This window comes from Stigmatopora argus, chromosome 15, assembly GCF_051989625.1.
Source record: "Stigmatopora argus isolate UIUO_Sarg chromosome 15, RoL_Sarg_1.0, whole genome shotgun sequence".
Taxonomy (NCBI): domain Eukaryota; kingdom Metazoa; phylum Chordata; class Actinopteri; order Syngnathiformes; family Syngnathidae; genus Stigmatopora; species Stigmatopora argus.
In genome coordinates this window covers 4,297,428-4,317,741 of record NC_135401.1, presented here as the reverse complement: position 1 = coordinate 4,317,741, position 20,314 = coordinate 4,297,428, and the positions used below count along the sequence as shown (strand labels likewise).

Below are 20,314 nucleotides of genomic sequence, written 5' to 3'. Positions count from 1 at the left end.
TGACCATGTATAGTAAGGCAGTTTGTGTGCGTGCGTACAAAATATTGCTGGTGTGGAAGATTCCCGACCTTGACATCCCTGATGCAATCCGTCCGCCTTGGAAGCCTTTGGCCAGCTGTGATTAACGCTGACTGAGCGCCATACTCTTCTCCTTCCAGGAGGCCATCCCCGCCAGGTGCATCGGGGAAGGGGAAAATGCTGCATACCTGTAGGACACTGATTACATAAGCTGCTACTAATGAGAGCGAGAAGGCTTGTCTGGGAAAAAAAAACCACTTTGAGGCAAAATGATGACAACAGATGCGCCCCAGCGCAAGGGGGCTTGATTAGACGGAGCTGTTCACTCACACACACACACACAAACACACAAACACACAAACATACACACACACACACACACTTTTGTCTCTCCTCCCACAGCGAGAGAGCGTTGATGAGCCACGACCGGAGCTTGATGACAAGCGGAACGGCGCAAGCCTGATTCAGCTAGCCTCCCGGGTCACCCGGGCGATGTGCGTGAGCGTGTGAGTTCATTAGTCACGTTGGGTGACTCATTTGGCTCACACCTCTCATCACAGGTCCTCTTTGGCACGCACAAACAAAAGGCTCCAACGTCAACTTATTTCAACTGTTCTCTCGCATCTAAGTCTCCTATATTTGAAAAGTTGGATTTATATTAAAGCATCAATGTCACCTCAGTGGCTATTTTACTAAAATTGGATTTGGACAATAAGCCTCCCCACTCCTCTACCACACCTGAATCCAATAATCAACTCATCAGCAAGCTGTCCGGAAGCTTCATACCAATACTAATTATTTGATTCAGGTGTGCTGGTGGAGTTTAATATGGAAAACAGAATGGATCTTGGCTCCCCCTGAGCTAGGAAGTGACTTTTTTTTAAATCTGGCCAACTATTTTGACGTTTTGCAGACAAATTGAATCGTTTTTATCAGTTCTTCATATTACATATTAGATTTTAAATCATTATGCTTGTTTGTAGTCAATCCGATGTTCCTCTCATGTTGATTCCGCCCCCAATTTAAACTTGTATGGTAATACTCATTAAAATATACTTCTGACCCACTTTTAATTTCAAATTCAACTCAGCGTCAACAAGTCTCAACTACCATTTTCCACTGAGTCATTCGCCTTCTGCTGGAATCCTAATCCATCAGTTTCAACAATGCACAAGCACACTGTCATAATCGTTATTTTTAGTGCACAATTTTGAGGGATTCTGGATCATTTAGTGTGTAAAAAAATCGTAACCATGGGACTTGGTAATGAAATCCAAAAGTAGATAAACGTGCCCTGATGTCATGACATTTGTTATTCTCGAGCTAATGCGATTAGACCTCACAACAATGCTTCATCATAACAAACCGCATTAGGCTAAAGATAATTGTGTTTGCTTGGTTTAAGTCTATCTGCTTTGAGGAGGAGAGCGAGGCCTCCACTTTGGGAAAGCTAAGCGGGGCTGCTGGTGGAGGATGGCGTGGTGGGGGGTATAGTGGGGGCTGTTTCCATAACCAAAATAGTCTGGTTTAACTCGAAGCTCCATCTTATCGAGTTAGACCTTTTGATGGATCCGAGCCGTGATGGCGAGCGGCGGCGTGACGGACGTTCTGACAAGAATCAGAGATGGCGAGTCGGCTAAATGCGTGTCATGTCATTTTTCCCGGAGAGGTCCGCTCTCTGCTCCGCAACCGTAAACAAGGCGGCCTGATTTAATCGCGCTGCCATTCGCATCATGGTAAAATGGACATTTGGAATATGAGCCAGGAAAGGAAATGTCACATTTGAATACAGGAAAGGAGTGGGTGTTTTTAGGGGAAAAAAAAGCTACTTTTATTATCCGCTCGAAAACCATAGAATGTCATTGAGTGAGTAAGCGCTTCGATGCGGATAAATAGAAATTCTCTGCAAAGGAAATATGGCAGTATTTAAAGAGCACAGATCTACTGTACACATTCTACTGAAGGCGGTTCAACCGAGGCGAGAGTCTTTTTTTGGTTATCACGGGAGGTTTGCGGAAAGTAGGTCACATGGGGTAAAACTGGGAGGCGGCCTCAGATGACTGGATCTCCACCTGCGCCATCTTGAACTGAGTGCACTGGAGCCACTTGCGCAGCGCCAAGGGCGGCCCGCCTACCGTCTGACCTTGCAGACACTGGTGGTTGACGCGGTTCTGGATAGCCTGCAGACGCAGCTGGAGGCCCGCCGACAGGTGCTGATGGACGCAGAGGGGCAAGTTCACCCATAAAGTCAATTAGCTCCTGACTTTTATTTTCCCGGGCTATCGGCGTTTACCTTAAGGTTGGATTGAATCATGGGGAGCCACATTGGAATGAGCTAAAGAGGGAGAAATGCTGTTATTTAGGGCAGTATGCAAATATTCTATGTTTATGTTCTGATATAATTCCTCAAAATGTGGTCTGCTTGTTATTTTCCCACATTTCATCTCGCCTTTGCGTATGTATCCTCCAATAAACGGGGGTTTGAGTGGAACATTTTGAATGAGAGACCAGTAGAATTCCACTATGATACAGTGGTGTCAAACATACGGCCCGCGGGCCAGAAGGTGTCGTATCTGGGAAGCCTGACTTTGTTGCTCATTCATATTGTACATACAGAATTAAATGCTTTATTTTTTTTCCCTCACCGGGGCTATTAAAACTATAATTTTGGGAGTTCTGTGATGGTGTGCGCGCACTATTGCACTTTGCTCCATTCTTATTTGTTCTTTCGCCCGCTGCTGTCAAAAGGGCACTGTCAATGGCAGCCAATGAGTTAATAGGGAACCTTTAAATGTCCCAAAAGCAACAGGAAATAACCTGGAAATGTTTAAAAATAAGCAGACCAACATACAGGAATCAGCACCGACTATAAACTGAGAACATTAACTGCAAACCTTGACGAAGATGGTGGAGTTGCATTCCTGCAGCGCCTCCATCAGGCTAATAACGTGAAGGCACACCATCTCCACCATCTGAAATTACAACAAATTAGATTAAAACTTTATTTCATCGCATATTTGGGAAATTTCTTGGTTGCAGTAGCAAGACAGACACAAGACACAAGACACAAGACATTGTAGACCTAGTTAAAAAACTGGAGCCACACACAGGAAGTCCACAAGAAACAAGACCCAAAATACAACAGATCATTGTGAGAGGCTTCTTCTCATCTCCATATTTTAGCACGCGATGAAGCTAAGCACTCACCACCTTATTGTGCGCCATCAGCTGCAGAATGCTGGGGGTCACGCGACTCCAGAACTCCAGACCCGTCAGAATGGCCCCAGAGGAGAACTCTGTGTGGTTCTGGTTCTGCAGAGAGGGAGCGGCGGCCGCCTGCTCGCAGTAGACAGTCCACAGCTGGGCAAACATGAAGGCGTGGAACAACGAGCACATGTGCAGCACCGACGTCTGCGGAAGAGAGGCGGCCATTGTGAGCAGGTTGCCCAGATTTGAACGGGGGGCGCCCATTTTTTTCCGCCGGACCTTGGACTGTTCAGGAAAGCCGATGAGGATGACGATGAGGTGATCCGCGATGTGGGAGCCGGCGTCCAGAGGGATGGGCATACAGGAAGTGGAGCCCTGATGCAGGGCGCAGTGGGTGAGCGAGCCCAAAAGGAGCCAAGATAGTTGACGCACGTGCGAAACGCATTCGATGAACTCCTTCGGACTGCGTGGGGAAAAGGTCACATGACAAATGCATTTTTTTTCATCATTAATGACAAATCCACCGAGCTCGCCGGCCGACGTCGCTTTTCGTTGTTTTGGTACAAAATGTGTGTTTAGTAGTTCGATAAAAACTATGGAAGATTTGTAGTGTTTGACAGCTGTGGTGACGCCATCAGTTTCAACTATGCAGAGGCAAACTGCGACATCAGTTATTTTTACTGTATTCAATTTTGCAATTTATATATTCGTTTTCAATTCTTTTTCAATTATTTTTGACAAAATTCAATAATTTAATCCGCATGTTAGAACTAGCAGCAAACAGAAAGCATAAAATCGGTATACTTGGATGCAAAATGGTCTCCAAAACATCAAAAAATGATGCAAAGAAGGAAATGGACAATTTATATATTACAAGTAAAAAGCAATTTTTGGGACGCATAGCAGAATAATAAACACATTGGACAATTGACATGCTTACAATCCATATTTTGCATTGAATTGGCCTGAAAAAAATCCGCCAACGATGTTTGTCTTACCCTTGTTGCATGGTCGAAGGAGGATGATAAAGCCAGGGAAGATAACGGAGCACAGCTTTGTTGTCACGGTGATTGCCTTTGCTGATCTCCATGGCGGCCACTTGGGCCAAGCCCACTTTAAGGTTCCCCCCGAAAGTGTCCTCGTGTAACGGCTGGCAGCAAGCCTTCATGTGACTCTACCAGAGGGCAACGGGGTCACCAGGTCACCTCTGGAAATCAACACTCGCGAGCGCAAGACTCACTTTCAGTTTGGTGAGGGTGTGCATGTCGGCGATGAAGTCCAGGAGCTCGCTCACGTACTGTCTCATGCACTCCATCGCCGCCGTGGTGCACTGTCGGGGAGAGATTTTTATGCCGCCAGGTTCGAATCCGGGCCTGCGTGGAATCTTACCCCGGGCAAGGTGGCGATCATATGCTTTTGGATGACGGTGGATTCGGCTAGCCGCGTGCCGGTATCCACGCAGATGAACTGGTAAAAGCGTAAGAGTCTGAGTATGCGTTTTTCGGGGGGCTTTTTAATTGATTTTTTTTTACCTGGACCAGCAGTAACAAGTTCGTGTCAGGCAGCGGGGATTTGAACTTGAGCGCTTGGAGCAGCTCCAACACCACGATGCGGGACATGTAGAACTTATCTCGCTCCTGGATGCCAGGAGATAAGAGAAGCGGGTTAAATGTAGTGATGCGGCTAGGCAAGACTGCCTTTTTCTATTACAGACCATCGACGGACGAGGCTGAAAAGAGGGGAGGGGGTAGGACGGGAGAATAGACAGACAATAGTGAGGCTGAGGAGTAGATTTAGGCCAGTCCCGATCTCTCCTCCCCGAGTCCCAGGCAGCTCAGATGCGGCTGTCAGGCTGCCTTTCTCCCTTTCTCCCTTTCTCCCTTTCTCCCTCCCCGAGGACAGGCCGCTCGCTCTCTTTGTTCAGCCCTTCCACACAAAGCCCAGCTGCCTGTTTACAAAGCACACTGTCATCTCCTGGCTTTCACTTTGGCCTCCCTTTCCCTTCGCTCGCGTCGGAATGACGCCGTCTCACTTTTTTCAAGCGCACGCGCCCCCTCGGCCGGCGGGGGAGGACCGCCACCTTGTCTACTGATTTGAAAGTCGCCGTTGGGAGGTCTTGTGCCAGGGCAGGAATCGGATGTTTTTTTTCTTAGCAAACAAAACAATTGGTATTTGCTAAACATGTCAGGATCCTTCAAGGCAAAATGACATCTAAAAAAAAGAAAGTATCAAACACACCCCGATATATTACACTCAGGAATCTCCTAATAATAATATGTAGGTTTCCATCATTTTTCTGCAATAATTCATACCTGTCAACCTCTGCCGATAACTGCCCTTATAAATGATTATGATTCCCCTTACAAACCCCCCAAAAACCTTACAAACACCGTACGAGTCGTACGGTGTTTGTAAGGTTTTTGGGGGGTTTGTAAGGGGAATCATAATCATTTATAAGGGCAGTTATCGGCAGAGGTTGAGAGGTATGCAATATTCATCAATAGGTATTATTTTATCATAGCACTAAGTAACTTGGATATGTCAATTAAATCTTCTCATATGGATAGATGTATTTATTAAGTTAGCTTTAGATTATCTGTATTGTGTTGGAAAACTAAGAAAAAAGAGGGCAAAAAATTCATTTGAGGAAAAAAAAAGTTTTTTTTACCACTTTTCTGTCATTTAGGGCCACCTGTTGAATTGCGCACAGGTGATGGCGATTGACGCCCAATCTATTTTCAACAGCAGCTGACGAGTAAAATATCTAAATGGGTTAGTTGACGTCATTAGTTTAAAAAAAAGGTATAATTATGGTGAGGCATGCAATAAAAGTATAGATAAAAACAATAATATACCCACGTCCAGTGTGTTTGTATTTTCTATATTGAAGAAACCAAATATTCCACCAGAAATATGCATTTTCGACTTTAACACCTGACCTCAAAAGACAGCCGAGATGAGTCTCAAATCCTTCACAGAAATCGTTGTTTGAAAAAAAAAACTGCACAGGGGCGAGTTCCCAAAGTAATTGCGGATAGCATCTGGGTTTAGAAATGCGGATATGGCACGGTGAGGAATTGAAGCGGGTGTAGAAAATCAATACTGCAGGAGACATAAAGCACGCACTGTTGACAGTGGCGGAGGATTGAGGATCCTCGGGGCCAAATGTTCGAGACGACCGAGACGGCGCCTCGAAGAACCGCAGCCGAGGCCCGCCGCCTCGCCAACTAATCATGTTAATCAATACCGCTTGATTGCCTCTTTAATCACGTGTGACAGATGGTCACATTTCTGGCTGTCTTGGGAGTCCGGGAAGTAGTTCAGCACCAGGAGAGTGATGACCCAACACAACACTCCATTTTTAATCGCCGCTAATTTGTTGAAAACAGGGCTGTCCAAACTGCGGCCCCATGCCAGCAGGTTTTTTGTATTCATTTACATATTTTTAATTTTCCTGATACCTTTTAAATTTATTTATTCATTTGTTTTCTGAACCGCTTAGAGTTGCAGCTAACTACAGGAGGGGGACATCCTGCCAATTGAGGGGCACAGGGAGAAAAACAATTAATTATTCGTAGCTAGGGGCGATTTAAAGTGTTCAACCAGCCTACCAAGCATGTTTTGGGGGATGTGGGCGGAAACTGGAGTATCCGCAGAAAACCCACGCAAGCCCGGGGAGAACATGCAAACTCCAGGCAGTGAGGACCGACCTGGGGGTACTCGGACGTTTGGTCGCCCGGACGTTTGGTCGCCCGGACGTTTGGTCGCCCGGACGTTTGGTCGCCCGGACGTTTGGTCGCCCGGACGTTTGGTCGCCCGGACGTTTGGTCGCCCGGACGTTTGGTCGCCCGGACGTTTGGTCGCCCGGACGTTTGGTCGCCCGGACGTTTGGTCGCCCGGACGTTTGGTCGCCCGGACGTTTGGTCGCCCGGACGTTTGGTCGCCCGGACGTTTGGTCGCCCGGACGTTTGGTCGCCGGACGTTTGACAACATGACAGAGAGTTTACTGTTGAACCAGCTCTCAAAAATATATTCATGAGAGAGAGAGTTTAATATCTAAATATCTACTGTTGAAACCAGCTCTCAAAATTATATTCACCCGGGTGACCAAACGTCCGGGCGATCAAACGTCCGGGCGACCAAACGTCCAGGCGACCAAACGTCCGGTCACGGGCCTGGGAACAAACCCTCAACCCCAGAACTGTGAGGCCGATCCGCTAACCACTTGGTTTCGACTTGAGAAGCTACTATGAGAGATTTAAACAATATTTCAGTGTGTAAATTTGCTATTTGAGTAAAATATAAAAAATTGTGGATGCACATGATTTGCTTTCGTGATTTGGCTTGGACTTTGACACCTGCTACTAATGTAAACACACTGAAAAGTACTATACCTTGTTAAAGCCCTTGTAACAGAGTCCACATAATTCGACTAAGTAGGAAAGGCTGAAGATGCCATACTGGATCACGAAGCTCAGCAGCTTGGAAAAAGGCTCCAGGAGACTCTAGGGTACAAAGGAAGCGAGACGCGAAAGGTCGGCATTTGTTGAAATTAGCGCGGCCAAAATCTTCCTTCCGCGGACTCACTCACCCGAGTGGAATTTGTAGTGGGAATTTTCAGAAGGCAAATGATAATCCTCAAACTGGAATCCATCGGGCACTAAAACACAAGATTGAAAAAGCTTAAACCAGAAGACTTTCCTAAGCTCAAAAGTTTCTGCAATCTCTCCCCGCCATGCATAATCGCAATGTCCCATCCAATTGGCGCTTTAATTTGACCCGGCAGGTCAAGAGCGGAAAATCAATGGCGTTCCGACGTACCTTCAGAGGAAGCACGGAGGGCAGTTTGGCGAGGAACGTCTGGAACTGGTTGCAGATGGTGGTCCACAGGTTGCTCGGGGAGTCCATGGGGATGGCCTCCATGAAGGTGGCGATGTTGTCCAAGCAGTGCAGCATAGTGCCCCCTGCAGGAAGACTCTTCTTGTTGTTCAAGCCCTGCGACAAAGAGCACAGAGGCAGAAAGGACAAGTCTCTTATATAACGGCAACTCTTTCCATTGAACCCGTCGTTCACGTCTGATCAATCACGCTGCCCGCGGATTTTTGCCCTACGCATGGCTAGGCTTTTATCCGCGCCGTTTATTTAGCCCGGCCGTAATAATCAACTGGTGGAGTTGCAAAAAGGGGTGTTAAGGCAGGTTCTCTTGAATACCCGGAGGAATTGTCGTTTGAAATGGCTTTTATGCTGCCTGGATGGAGTTTAAGGGGCCCTCACATGCTTTGACAAGAGCTTCTCCTGCTGGTAGGAAGATGGAATAGCAGGATGCTCACCTCAAGGAGCATGTTGAGGGCGGCGACGGAGCTCAGTTCGTTGAAATCGATGAGCGACGAGGCAAGCGTTCGAAGAAAGCTTCCGTCTGGAGAGGGAAACAAAAGTGGAAAAAATGTTCATTCTTTGGGGGATGTGCCCACGGATATATTTTATTAATATAATAATTATTTTTTTATTTAAATAAAAGGGAAAATTCAATAAATATTTTAAAAATATTTGCAGATTTTATCATTAATTTTGTGAATCAAAACAACATTTTTAAAAATAAAAGAATAAATAATATATAAAAAAGAATAGTTCCTGCTCAGGTGCAACCGGCCCCCAAACACCCCCCTAAATTCCGCCCCTGGTTGAAGCTGACCTTTAATGTTGCTTTGAAAAAGCTGTGGCAAAATGCCATTTGGAGCCAGCTGGTGGAACATACAGCGGAGGAACTGCTTGGCTACCCCTGCAACATTCCCTGGGATCAACATGCTGCAAAACACCCCGAGAGGAAATGCGTTTATTATTCATCTCATCATCTCCAAGGCAGAAATCCTTGCACGGCGGCAGAACGGCTTCGCGACGTACCTCTCAGCTTGTCCTGAAAAATTCGCGCTGGACGCTAACCTAAAAAAAGCCGAGGCAACGGATCAAGACTAAATCGTGCACCATTCCTGAGAGTTTTTTATTTCATGAAACATGGCCTACCTGCCCACAGATTGCATGATGTCCAGGAGCATAGGAGCAGCCAGATCGGGGCTGAGGTGGATGAACATGGAAAGCACCACTACGGCTAGGCCCAGAGTCTCCTCATCGTATTCTTCCAAAACAGCAGCACAGTCCCGACACCTAAAGTTCAAATCTCATTATACTTATATAATGACAATAAAAGCAAGATTTGCCGAGCATACTATTGGCATGGGAGAATATATTCGTTTACCTGTCAGACATTAGAGTGGGCTGCTCGTCAATGAATTCTTCAGGCGCAGGGACAAACATGCTGACTGTGCTCGGCGCCGAGAGAAGGCTCGTCTTGGTCGGACCTACGGCACATTAAAAGCATCCATTATGATCAGAAGAAAACGTTGTGGAATGACTCGGGGTGCCCCCATTACATATTTTTGCATGCAAGTCACTCGATTTGGAGGGAAAAGTTATATGCAAATGTCACAATCATTGAAAAGGGTGATTTCAACCAAGCAAAAAGACAAAAAAAAATCACAAATTTGTTCACTAATCAGTTGAGCAGCACCATAATAAAGTCACAAATCAATATGTATTTTACATAAATAAACTTATACAGCAAATAAAGGTGGTCACCTATTGTGATGAAATCCACTATATTTATGTTTCTTGAATTTTTTTGCTGTAACTGGACTTTTTTTCTATTCCTATGACAAAACATGCAATAAAAATCCATTTTTTACATTATACTTAAGATATTTTTTTCAATGATTTTTTATCTTGACTCAGTAGCTGCCAAGGAAATTCCTTGTTTCACTGGGATTGACGACGAGAGACGACCAATCCAATATGACCGATTGAACGCTCTCTGCCACTTTCCCAGTCAAAATGAATTGGTCATCTCTTGCCAACAATGGCAGCTAATGACTTAGTAGAGACTGGCGGACTGACCAGTGTCCCAAGTACTGATGTTATGCGGTGCGCTGGACTGATGCTCCAGCTGTCTCTTCATCAGTTGGCTCATGGTCAGCGCCCCCAGGGAACCTCGCTTCACCTGACGGTACTGAGCTGAAGGTCACACATAAAACAAGTATCGATCAAAGAATTGAATTATTGCAGGATATCATAGTAATTGTCATTAGAATTGATTAAGTATTGAGCCAACGGGAAATATTGCCAACCATTAAAAAGCAGTTCCTGACCCAGTTCAGAACTTTCTAGATCCGGCCCCTGCCTACCAGATACTGAAGAGCGGTGGCTCGTTTCGGGCATGGCCGCTTCAAGCGTCGGCGCCGAGGAAGATTCTCTGGGTTTTTCCAGGGTGGACAAAGCTTTGTGATCTGCAAAATGAAAAAGGGGAGAAAGGGTCTGTTATTTTATGGGTGGAAATGAAGGACAGATTTCCAGTCTGGAAGGAGTTTTTAGATACAGTGGTACCACTACTTACGAAATTGTAGTATAGCAGCATTTTACATTGAATTAGCATAATTCACTCCACAATCTTTAATATTCGTGACTATAAACCCTTTAAAAATGATAAAAGTATAACAATTTTGCATGAAATATGTATGCAAATCTATCTATGTATGCAAAAAGATCTCATCTCATTATTTATTAAGCCATTTAATTGACGCCACAACACCAAACAATGAAAGCAACTTAGTTCAAAACATGAAATTGCTGTGAAGGGGTTCAAATCTGTCGTGGTTTTTATCGTATCTTGGAACAATAATTAACAAATCAAAGCATTCGTAAGTAGAGGTCCCACTCTAGAAAACCTTTTGCCTTTCCAACCCAATTTTTTTCAGCCCATCACCTGTGTCGGCGACCTGCTCATTCCCGAGCTTATCAAAAGTGTTGAAGGAGATGTCCAGGTACTCCCTCTGGATGGCGCTCACGGCTATCTTCCTTTGCTTGCGCTGCCGAGGAACGATCTGGATTTTAAACTCCGCCTCGTCGTTGTCGTCGTCGTCATCGTCATCGTGCGCTTTGTGATCGCTATCCGCTTCGTCTTCCTCCTCGTCGTCGCCGTATTCTTCCTCGTCGTTGCTCCTCTCGGGTGAGGACAGGGGCTCGGCCTTGTCTTCCGGGATGTCCAAGAAGATGGTCCTTCCGGAGGGGCTGGAGCACTTGCCCTCCTCTGGGGTCCCGAGGGCGTCGTCCAGCGAGGTGTCCGTTAAGTGGGGCGTCTTCCTCAGCAGGTCTCGCTTCTGCTTTAGGGTCATGACGGGGCTCCCCTGGCAGCTGTTATCCTCTGGATCGGACACTTCCGAAGAGGGAGGCGGTTTCTTCTCGGAAAACGTCTCTCCCGTCAGGAGGTCTGGGATCTTTTTCTCCCCGGAACAGTCCTCCACGCTCACCTGAACCACGGGAGACAGTCTCAAGGTGCTGCTACTGGCGGGGGAAGCCAGAAGTTTGGGACTCCCGCTGAACTTGGGGCCCATCACGACATTGAAGTCAAAGTCCTCGTCGCTCTCCACGATCCTCAGCGGGGGCAAGGACTCGAACACCAAGGAGTCGCTATCGGACACGGAGAGCAAGGAATGTTTCTCCGGGATGGAGGTGCAATCGGAGGACAGGTCGATCAGGTCTCGGTCCTCCCTTCCCGCGCGTTGGCGTCTGTCCTCAAAGGTCTCCATGCAGCTGAGGCGGACCTCGGGGATGACCGGTTTGGAGACGTCGGAGTGCCCGCCTCGAGACCCCCGCCTGTCGTTCCCCTCCGCGCGAACCCAGGAGCCGTCGGAGGAGCCTTTGCCGCGGGCCGGGCGCGACGAGGGCGAGGTCACGGGGGGCGCCAGCGAGTCGCAACGGTCGATGCAGGATTTGCGGCGGTGTTCGTCCAGGTTGAACAGGATGGAGTCCGTGTTGGCGATGTCCAGAGACTTCTGCTTGTTCATGGCCTGGAGACGCTTCTTCCTGGTGCTCTCCTCCCGTACGCAGTGGAGGATGCTGTCCTGGAGGGCGCTGGCTTCCCGGTACTCCGACAGCTCGATTTCGCCTGACGGGGGGGAAGCAGACATCGTAAAGGATAGGTCGTCATGAGAGGACTAAGGTTTCGAACTTTACTTTTCTTGGCATTCAACTCCACCGGTTGGTATTTGATGGACTTGCTGCCGCCAATTCTTTTCAAGCGGGCAAAAAAGGTTTGCGACTCCTTGTTCGCCGCTCCGGTGGGGGTGTCGTGAACGTCCGACTCGTCAAAAACGCTGTCCTCCTCTGAAATGGAAGGAAGTCTTGTCAAAACAAATAATAATAATGATGATCATTGTCCCTATTGTCCATTTTCTGGACACAATTGGAAACGTTTACTACTGTGTGTTTCATTAACTCCATTTTGTCCTTCTAAGGCCTTTCTCTTCTAATATTGGTCAATGCGTTAATTCTAAAGATTTGCATCTTTGCAAATGGGCAAATACTAATATATCTCCATATATCTGACACTTCATTATTTGAATTTCAGATATTTGTGAATGATCTTAGTACATTTTGCATACAATATTGTTATCTTTCACCTTTTTCTTTTTCGCTATAACGGCTCACGTTGGAATTGTCGCTGTAGAGGGGACCCGCAGTTGCGTGGGGTCGACAACTGTGATACTGGGCGTTCAGGGTGTTGATGGTAATATAAATCAGATGAATGACCACTTTACTTCCATCCATTTCTCTGTAAGGGTACTGAAAAGGACACTCAATGTCAGTCTGCACCAAGTAGAAATATTTAAAGAGCCACTATCACCGTTACTGAATTGAGTAGACTGGACTTGACTGCTACCTTGTAGAGAATGACCAGCAGGGCTTTGAGCCACATCTGCCTGATGTGTGGCCTCAGGGCCCAAAGTGAGCATCGAGGTGGCTGTTGGAAGTAATGTCTCAGCTGAGGACACGTGCAGTACTTCAGCACCTGGACTACCAGAGGAAGTAACTGCTTCCCTAAGCTGATGTTATAGTCCATCACCTGAGAGAAATCATGCAGAACACATCACCCATCAATATTATGTTATATATACATACATATACACACAAACACACACACACACACATATATATATATATATATATATATATATATATATATATATATATATATATATATATATATATATATATATATATATATATATATATATGTATATATACACACATGTACATATATACACACACATATATACACATATATTATATATACATATGTACACACATACACACACATATACACACACGCACACACAAACACACGTGCACGCACGCACGCAATACACGCACGCAATACACGCACGCACGCATGCAATATACGCACGAACGCAATATACGCACGCACGCATGCACGCAATATACGCACGCACACACGCACGCACACACGCACGCACGCACGCAAGCACGCACGCACGCACTCATTTACGCACGCACGCACGCACGCACGCACACATACATAAAAATATACCTATATATGACAGGGATGTCCAAACTATGCTTTACAGGCCAGCTAAAAGCCCGCTGCCCAATTTGTATTGGCTCAAAGCTAATGAATCTCGAGGCTAACGTCAATGGCAATCACTGAGTTAATCTTTCAAAATACATTTTAAAAACCACATCTTATTTTTTTTTACCCGATTCCGATCCGTTCTTTAACAAATAATTTCCTTGGCCCTGGCATCCTTTGATTTTTCTGCAATCGGAAAAAGTTTGGACAGCCCTGATACACGATAGGCTAAAAGTCAGCGACCTGTGCGATGCCCGCAATAAAGGCGTTGAAGCAGGTGGACGTGCGCATCTTCTGAGGCGCAATCATGAAGCAGCCCTCCTGCTGGTCGTAACCCAGCAACACGTACAGGTGACGCTTCACCGTGTTGAAGGCCTTGGCGCTGCCGATGTCGGCCTCGGCGCTGCTCTTGTCTTTGGCCATGAATTTCATCAGCACCATGATGAGCTGGTGGACGGTCTGGTGGTCTATGCCGGCGTCTTCTGGGAGCAGGTCCTGGATCCCGCCCTCGTCTTCGGGGGGCAGCGTCTGTCCTGTGGGTGAGACGGGAAAAGAAAGGGTGATGCGGAGAACAGCCGGGACATTTAAATTGGGGATACAGTGATACCTCGTTTCGAGCCACAATGTGGTGAATACACAATATTCAATTTGCCAAGTGGGGAGGTATTAGTACAGTATTTTATTCACCTGGCAGGACTTTCTCCATCATATCGCCGAGTGTTGGGGCGGAGTGCTCTTGCCTGGTGAGTCTTAGAGCTACAAAAGAAACATTAAAGACTCAAATGAGTCGAGATGAATTGCCAGATTCCGCGCATGCACTGTACATTTCTTAACATTATCATATTACCATAACTTTCTGAACATCTTAGAATGAATTTTCTTAAACCTCCAGCTTGTTTTGAGAAATAAGTTCATTCATTCCTTCTTTCATTTTCTGTGGGCAGTAGGCAGGGGAACCCCTAAATTGGTTGCCAGCCAATATAATTTGTTCTTATTCAGCTTATACATAGAAAAGTTGGTTGATTTTTCACAGAAATAAAAAAAAACGGAACATTTTGAACAATTTCCCAGGCCTGAGTGGGTTTTCTCCAGGTAATCCCGTTACTGTAGTTAGGCATGAATGGTTGTTTGTTGTTATGTTACGTGTTTGAAAAGGACAAATTAGTCAATTTGTGTACTCACAGAGTCGGTTGCTCAGCGACTCGGGGAGCGAGAACGCCCGCTTGGACTCTGGCGGTCCGCCCTTCACGCTGTCCCGCAGGGATCGCACGCTCTTCTGGCGGTTTCTGGCAAAACGCGCTCGGCGTATTTTGCACATGGCTGCATCGCTGAGGTTGGCCACGTTGGTTCGCACTGCCGTAATGGCTGTCAAAAGATGAAGATAGAAATGGGACCGGGCCGCAGTGATGTTGGACGGGTGGGATTCTTAGGCCGCTACATACTCGTGGGGAAAGGGAAGTCCTTGTTACAGTCCAGGTGCAACTGAGCCTCGAGTGATAACGTTTCAAAGCGGTTGACGAAGAACTCCCAGCTGAGAGCAGGCACGTCTTTCTTCAGAAAATGGAGTAGTAGGAGTTTGCTGAGAATGACGGGCCGATCCCTCACGACCGTGTCGAACTGGAAGTCCAGGCAGAGGCAAAGACCCTAAATCGGACACATCATCATTTTAAATGATAGCATCCCGTCAAAGAGGAGGAACGTTAATGAAAATGAAGTTTATGAATGGCTGACCTGCAACGCTGGCCTTTTGATGGTGTCCAGCAGAAGTCTGGCTCGGGTGGCCACGGCTGGATTGACGTCCTCCACCGAAGCCAGGAAGCAGCAGAAGGCGTGGGCGAGGGAGTACTTGAGCAGGTGGTTTTTGGTTACGGCGCCAATGTCGAGGAAGCGGCACAGCACTGCCACCTTCTCCACTGGGAGAATGCCATGAACAGACAATGAAACCATATTACACTACACCATATCATTTTACATTTGTTTTTGACTGTCTTAACCACACCCCCCTTAGAGGCCTGAGCCCGGGTGCAGCTGCCCCTCAGCATCTCCCTCAACTCCGCCCCTGGACACACCCCAAATTCATGCCAATCTCAGTGGAATTATAATTTTTGGGTGAATTAATACCTTGATTTAAGTGATCTCACTCCTGTGTTAGCTAAAAATGAACACTAGATGTCAGGGTCTTTCCTGGTAGCATTAATATGGCCTTCTCACACTCAAATACAAGCACAATATATTAATTTAATCATTAAACCAATGATTATAAATGGGGTTTAGACAGATTACAAACACATTTATCATTTATTTGAACGTAGTTTTCCCATTCACCTACTAGGCTGACCAAACTGGCCAATAGGTAAATTTGTTAAGAAGGCTACAAGACCATAAATTGCCTGTCAAAATAGGATATATCCTCCATTTTATCAAGATTAACATGCAGCCAATCAAAAGATGCTTAAAAAAATGATATCAAGCCATCCATTCGTATTTGCTGGGTGTTCGAGCAACACTGTAACCATGACAACAAGGGAGGAGTGGGCAGCGGTGTAGGACGTATGTTATGTAAAATATGTCTTGTTAAGATGGCTTACAAATCACGTGACAGGGATGACCGATATTTACATATGTATATTTGCAATAAAATGAGATAGACTTGGACATTTCATTTAACGAGAACCCAAACAACAAATAATAAACTATTCATGTATTCATTTTTTGTACTGCTTATTCTCATGAACTCTTTTCACTGCGGCGCAAGAGCCACATGTGGCTCTTTTGATCCTGTGAGTTGAGTCTTTTGTTGAAATATTAGCAAATGTTATTTTTTTTTTTCATGGTTAATTCATTACTGTATTCCATAGATATTTTTATAACCATAAATAAATTTGTTAAACAAGACAATGAAATTGACTAAAATTAACAACAACAAAAAAAGACACTGGTAGTGGCCCAAAGTAACCTATATTTTTTAAACATTATTTATTGATCATTTATTTGTGGACTTCATGGTGAAGATTTATATCTTACTATACTTGTATAATAACAATAAAGGCATTCAATTCAATTTAATATCATTATTAGTGGTCAATTCATTTAAACCGGGAAGTCAGTCAGTGAATACTTCTGTGCCATTGACAGCCATAGACGTCCAACTGATGAGTTAAATTGTAAAATAAAAGTGAGCTAGTGTCACGTAAATTTGATGCCTTCAACCGGATTCACATATGCATTTGTAAGAAAAAGACTCTTTTTACCTGCTTCGAATCGTATTTTCCAGTCTTTGCTGGTGAAGTTTGTGTTGATGAGGTTCCAGAAAATGTCCGCCCCGTGCGACAGAGAGAGGGCGTGGAGAAGCTGAGGCACCGCCAAAGAGGCCAGCTGGCAAAACTCCGACTTCAGCATTGACCACAGACTGAAACGCAATCAAACCAAGCCAGTTCGGTCAGAAAGGTCACCGGTCTCAAAGCCACGGCTCGGGGGCCAGCGAGTGGCTTTGCGAAAATACATAGCTCACCTGGGGATGAGCATTTTCTCCTGGATGTAGGCCAGGAAATGGGGATGGTCCTTACGGGCAAGGTACAAACACTCTCCGTGCAGACAGAGAATCCTCAGACAGTTCAACATGTTGAACAAGATGTCGGGCTCCTCGAACTTGGACATTTCCTGAAGTTGAGATAACAGGAAGATGTAAAAGGGAATTTGACATTCTATAAGTACGCATTTTACCTGCAGGATGGTGTATATGAGTTTTAAAGACACGGGAAGTTGCTGGTAGGAGAATCTCTTGTCGGAATTATTTATCATTGCTGCGAGGAAGAAGAGAATATTTGTAGAAAAGGATGCTGCATTGAAAGTGGCTACAGATGAAATGAAATTACATTTGTTTTACGTAGATAAACTTAAATTAATATACAAAAAGGTTCGCCAATGTGGTACATAATATACATATATATAATAATCATTTTGGAAAAAAATACCTTTAAGATGTGAATTATTTTTTGATCCTCCACACAGATATTCAAGATCATTAAAAAAATGTGACTGAAACGTAACTCCAAATATTTATTCGTGTTTCAACATTTTGTCCATTTTTTGTGTGCTTCTATGTTCGATGATTTATGGGAATTAAATTTTTGTTTTCAATTCCGATTGGTTTGTCATCACATGTTCACCATTAGCATGAAAAGGATCAGTGCAACATAATTTTTTAGCCATTTTAATTCATTTTTCATCCATTTCCTTCAATTACAATCCCTTATTCCAAATATAAACGTATTCTTTCAATCAATGGGGACCGGTTGGTTTCCCAATCATTTTTACCCACTTTTCAAACTATTCTTCATGATTTTAAGATCATTTCTTGACCAATCCATCAAAACCAGTTATTTTTCAAGCCAGAGTTGACAACCATGCAATTTGTATTATAGTTATAGTCATATATTCTAGTCATTTATTCCAACGTGAATTTCCTCAGTTACACCCGTCAGCCCTTCCGGGACATCACCGATTGTTTATCCAGTCACATGAGACACTTACGATTAGCTTCGGGTGATTGGTTACTGGGGTTGTCGGGGCGCGCTGTATTCGGGTTGTCTTCTTCTTCACTTCCGTTCCCCCCGCCGAGGGAGAAATCGGGCTGAGAGACCAACAAGGTGTCTTCTAAACTATCAGTGGCTTCCTGCGGAGAAAATGGGTGGCACATTACCTATCAAAACGTAAGACTAAGGCTAACTGGGGGTATTTAAAAGCTGACGCGGGGTTCGCTAAGCTTCGGCGGAATGAAAAATCATGCTGTGCTTCTCGCTCACCACCAGACGAATCTCTTCCCGGGGGGTCAACCTCTCCAAGAGCTCGCAGCCCAGCTGGTAACACAGAATGCTGGATTGGCAAAGGCTGCACTCCAGGGCCTTCTCATCCTTCTGGCAGGTGTGCGAGCCCCCCCATGGGGCTTGGAAGACGTTATTGACGATCCCTACGATATCTTTCCCCAGGCAGGTGTCTAGACCCAGCATCACGCCGTCATCTTGCAGCTCCATCTGGGGGGGCCGGGGGGGATTAGGGGGAGGAGAAGATGACCCTTCAAAATGCAGAGGAGGAATCTCCAGATCCCGCTTGTGGGCATTCTTGTCGTCGCTTTGTTGCGCTTGTCATCGCTCGTGTTACAACTATATAGTATGGCATGGTGTGTGTGTGTGTATATCTCACTCGGTGGGATTTTTACACGCTAATTAAACGATAGCATCTTGTCAAAGAATCATGTAGATAGATGAAATTGTGCAAGAGGAATAATTGAGGTGAAGATGTGGTTTTGAAATTGTATGGAATATAGACGAGTACACTCGTGTTTATCATGAGATGTGTTAGAGTATGAAATTGAAAGGGAAGTGGGTCAGAGGTGGGCGTAAGTCGCGAAGAACATGAGGTTTTAGCGTACAAGTTCAAACTGGAAGCACCATAAGCCGGCCCCTGTCACACCGAAAGAGGAGAGAAGAATCTTGGGAGAAAATTGACTGGTAAATTTCTTCCATTTACGACGCTCGACGTTACAAGTAAACATGGCGATTGACTAAACTATAATCATTTATCATCTAAAATTAAAACTTTACGTGCACTTCTGTCAACAGCACCGGATAAACCCACATTATTTTACTTCCCCATGTCAAACTATGGCTTCTAGTTTGTATGATAACTGTCTAACACTAGTATATTTTACTGTAAATTCGAACAAAAACAACCCAATTTACCATCAACACATCATTTGTCATTTGCTCAAAGCTGTCTTTAGTCAAATGTTTGGATTAAAAAAAAACAGAATAGGCTACTTACTTCCTTCTGTGTTCAATTCGCTCACAGAAAATCTAAGCTCATATTGGCCTATGTTCTTGAACAAGATGTATTAAACATTTTTTTGTATTTCAAAAGACGCTGGTTTCTGCAGAGAAGAGGATGCAGTTCATGAAGAAGCCGTACTTTCTGACCTGTTTTAGGACGAGGTCAAACATGAGGATGAAACAGCCCAGATTCATGTCGTCGTCATCGCAGTCTAAATCCAGGGCACAATGACCCGTGGCGTGGCCCAGGTTTTTAAAGGGACTGCAGCGTAGCGGGCTCCGGAAGGGACTCCGGAAAGGACTCGGGAACGGACTCAGGGTGTTGTGCTGGCCGCGCCGACCTGGATCAGACACCACGCTCACCTAGATGGAAGAAAGGAAGCCACCAAAATCCTGAATGGGCAGGTTCGGATATGCAACATATGGTTTTTCAAATGGTGTTGAAAATAAATGAATGAAAAACAGTAAATGCAAGCATTTCATCTATATTGCAGTTAAATTAAGCGCTTTGGGGAATCTATATTTAGACTTTGGCAGTTACCATGGCAACAGTCGCTCAAATGACCTTGCAGTGACATGATACCATCGAAACTGCTTGTTTTGAAGTCCATATAAATGATAATATGATTATATTAACCCGGAGTCATTTGCTTATGTATGTATATATGTCTTATTTTATGAAATGCATCTTATGCTCCACTGTGAGTTATATATATACACACATGCATATACATACATAGATATACATATATATATACATATATATACATATACACATATATAT

General features: G+C 45.0%; 1 protein-coding gene across 8 annotated transcripts in view; it reads right to left on the bottom strand.

Moving 5' to 3' along the window:
• Positions 1–20,314, bottom strand: part of unc79 (unc-79 homolog, NALCN channel complex subunit) — a 38,446-nt gene continuing 18,132 nt past the window's right edge. For 5 of the 8 annotated variants that reach the window (XM_077621122.1, XM_077621125.1, XM_077621124.1 and 2 more), the window contains 34 exons: positions 19,678–19,893; positions 18,508–18,735; positions 18,236–18,377; positions 17,426–17,505; positions 17,214–17,362; positions 16,954–17,111; positions 15,434–15,615; positions 15,145–15,346; positions 14,885–15,067; positions 14,390–14,458; positions 13,946–14,235; positions 12,995–13,177; positions 12,735–12,897; positions 12,289–12,438; positions 11,039–12,220; positions 10,461–10,562; positions 10,174–10,290; positions 9,479–9,581; positions 9,247–9,387; positions 9,127–9,165; positions 8,918–9,030; positions 8,556–8,641; positions 8,047–8,220; positions 7,817–7,885; positions 7,620–7,730; positions 4,758–4,862; positions 4,615–4,692; positions 4,466–4,555; positions 4,224–4,399; positions 3,505–3,688; positions 3,226–3,429; positions 2,913–2,990; positions 2,312–2,353; positions 2–2,231 (listed from right to left, as the gene is read on the bottom strand). In XM_077621122.1, coding sequence (XP_077477248.1) covers positions 2,043–2,231; positions 2,312–2,353; positions 2,913–2,990; positions 3,226–3,429; positions 3,505–3,688; positions 4,224–4,399; positions 4,466–4,555; positions 4,615–4,692; positions 4,758–4,862; positions 7,620–7,730; positions 7,817–7,885; positions 8,047–8,220; positions 8,556–8,641; positions 8,918–9,030; positions 9,127–9,165; positions 9,247–9,387; positions 9,479–9,581; positions 10,174–10,290; positions 10,461–10,562; positions 11,039–12,220; positions 12,289–12,438; positions 12,735–12,897; positions 12,995–13,177; positions 13,946–14,235; positions 14,390–14,458; positions 14,885–15,067; positions 15,145–15,346; positions 15,434–15,615; positions 16,954–17,111; positions 17,214–17,362; positions 17,426–17,505; positions 18,236–18,377; positions 18,508–18,735; positions 19,678–19,893 — 5,778 coding nt within the window. In that variant the 3' untranslated portion in view covers positions 2–2,042. Of the gene's footprint in view, positions 2,232–2,311; positions 2,354–2,912; positions 2,991–3,225; positions 3,430–3,504; positions 3,689–4,223; positions 4,400–4,465; positions 4,556–4,614; positions 4,693–4,757; positions 4,863–7,619; positions 7,731–7,816; positions 7,886–8,046; positions 8,221–8,555; positions 8,642–8,917; positions 9,031–9,126; positions 9,166–9,246; positions 9,388–9,478; positions 9,582–10,173; positions 10,291–10,460; positions 10,563–11,038; positions 12,221–12,288; positions 12,439–12,734; positions 12,898–12,994; positions 13,178–13,945; positions 14,236–14,389; positions 14,459–14,884; positions 15,068–15,144; positions 15,347–15,433; positions 15,616–16,953; positions 17,112–17,213; positions 17,363–17,425; positions 17,506–18,235; positions 18,378–18,507; positions 18,736–19,677; positions 19,894–20,314 lie in introns of all 8 variants that reach the window. The other 3 variants (XM_077621118.1, XM_077621121.1, XM_077621119.1) reach the window with 2 other exon arrangements.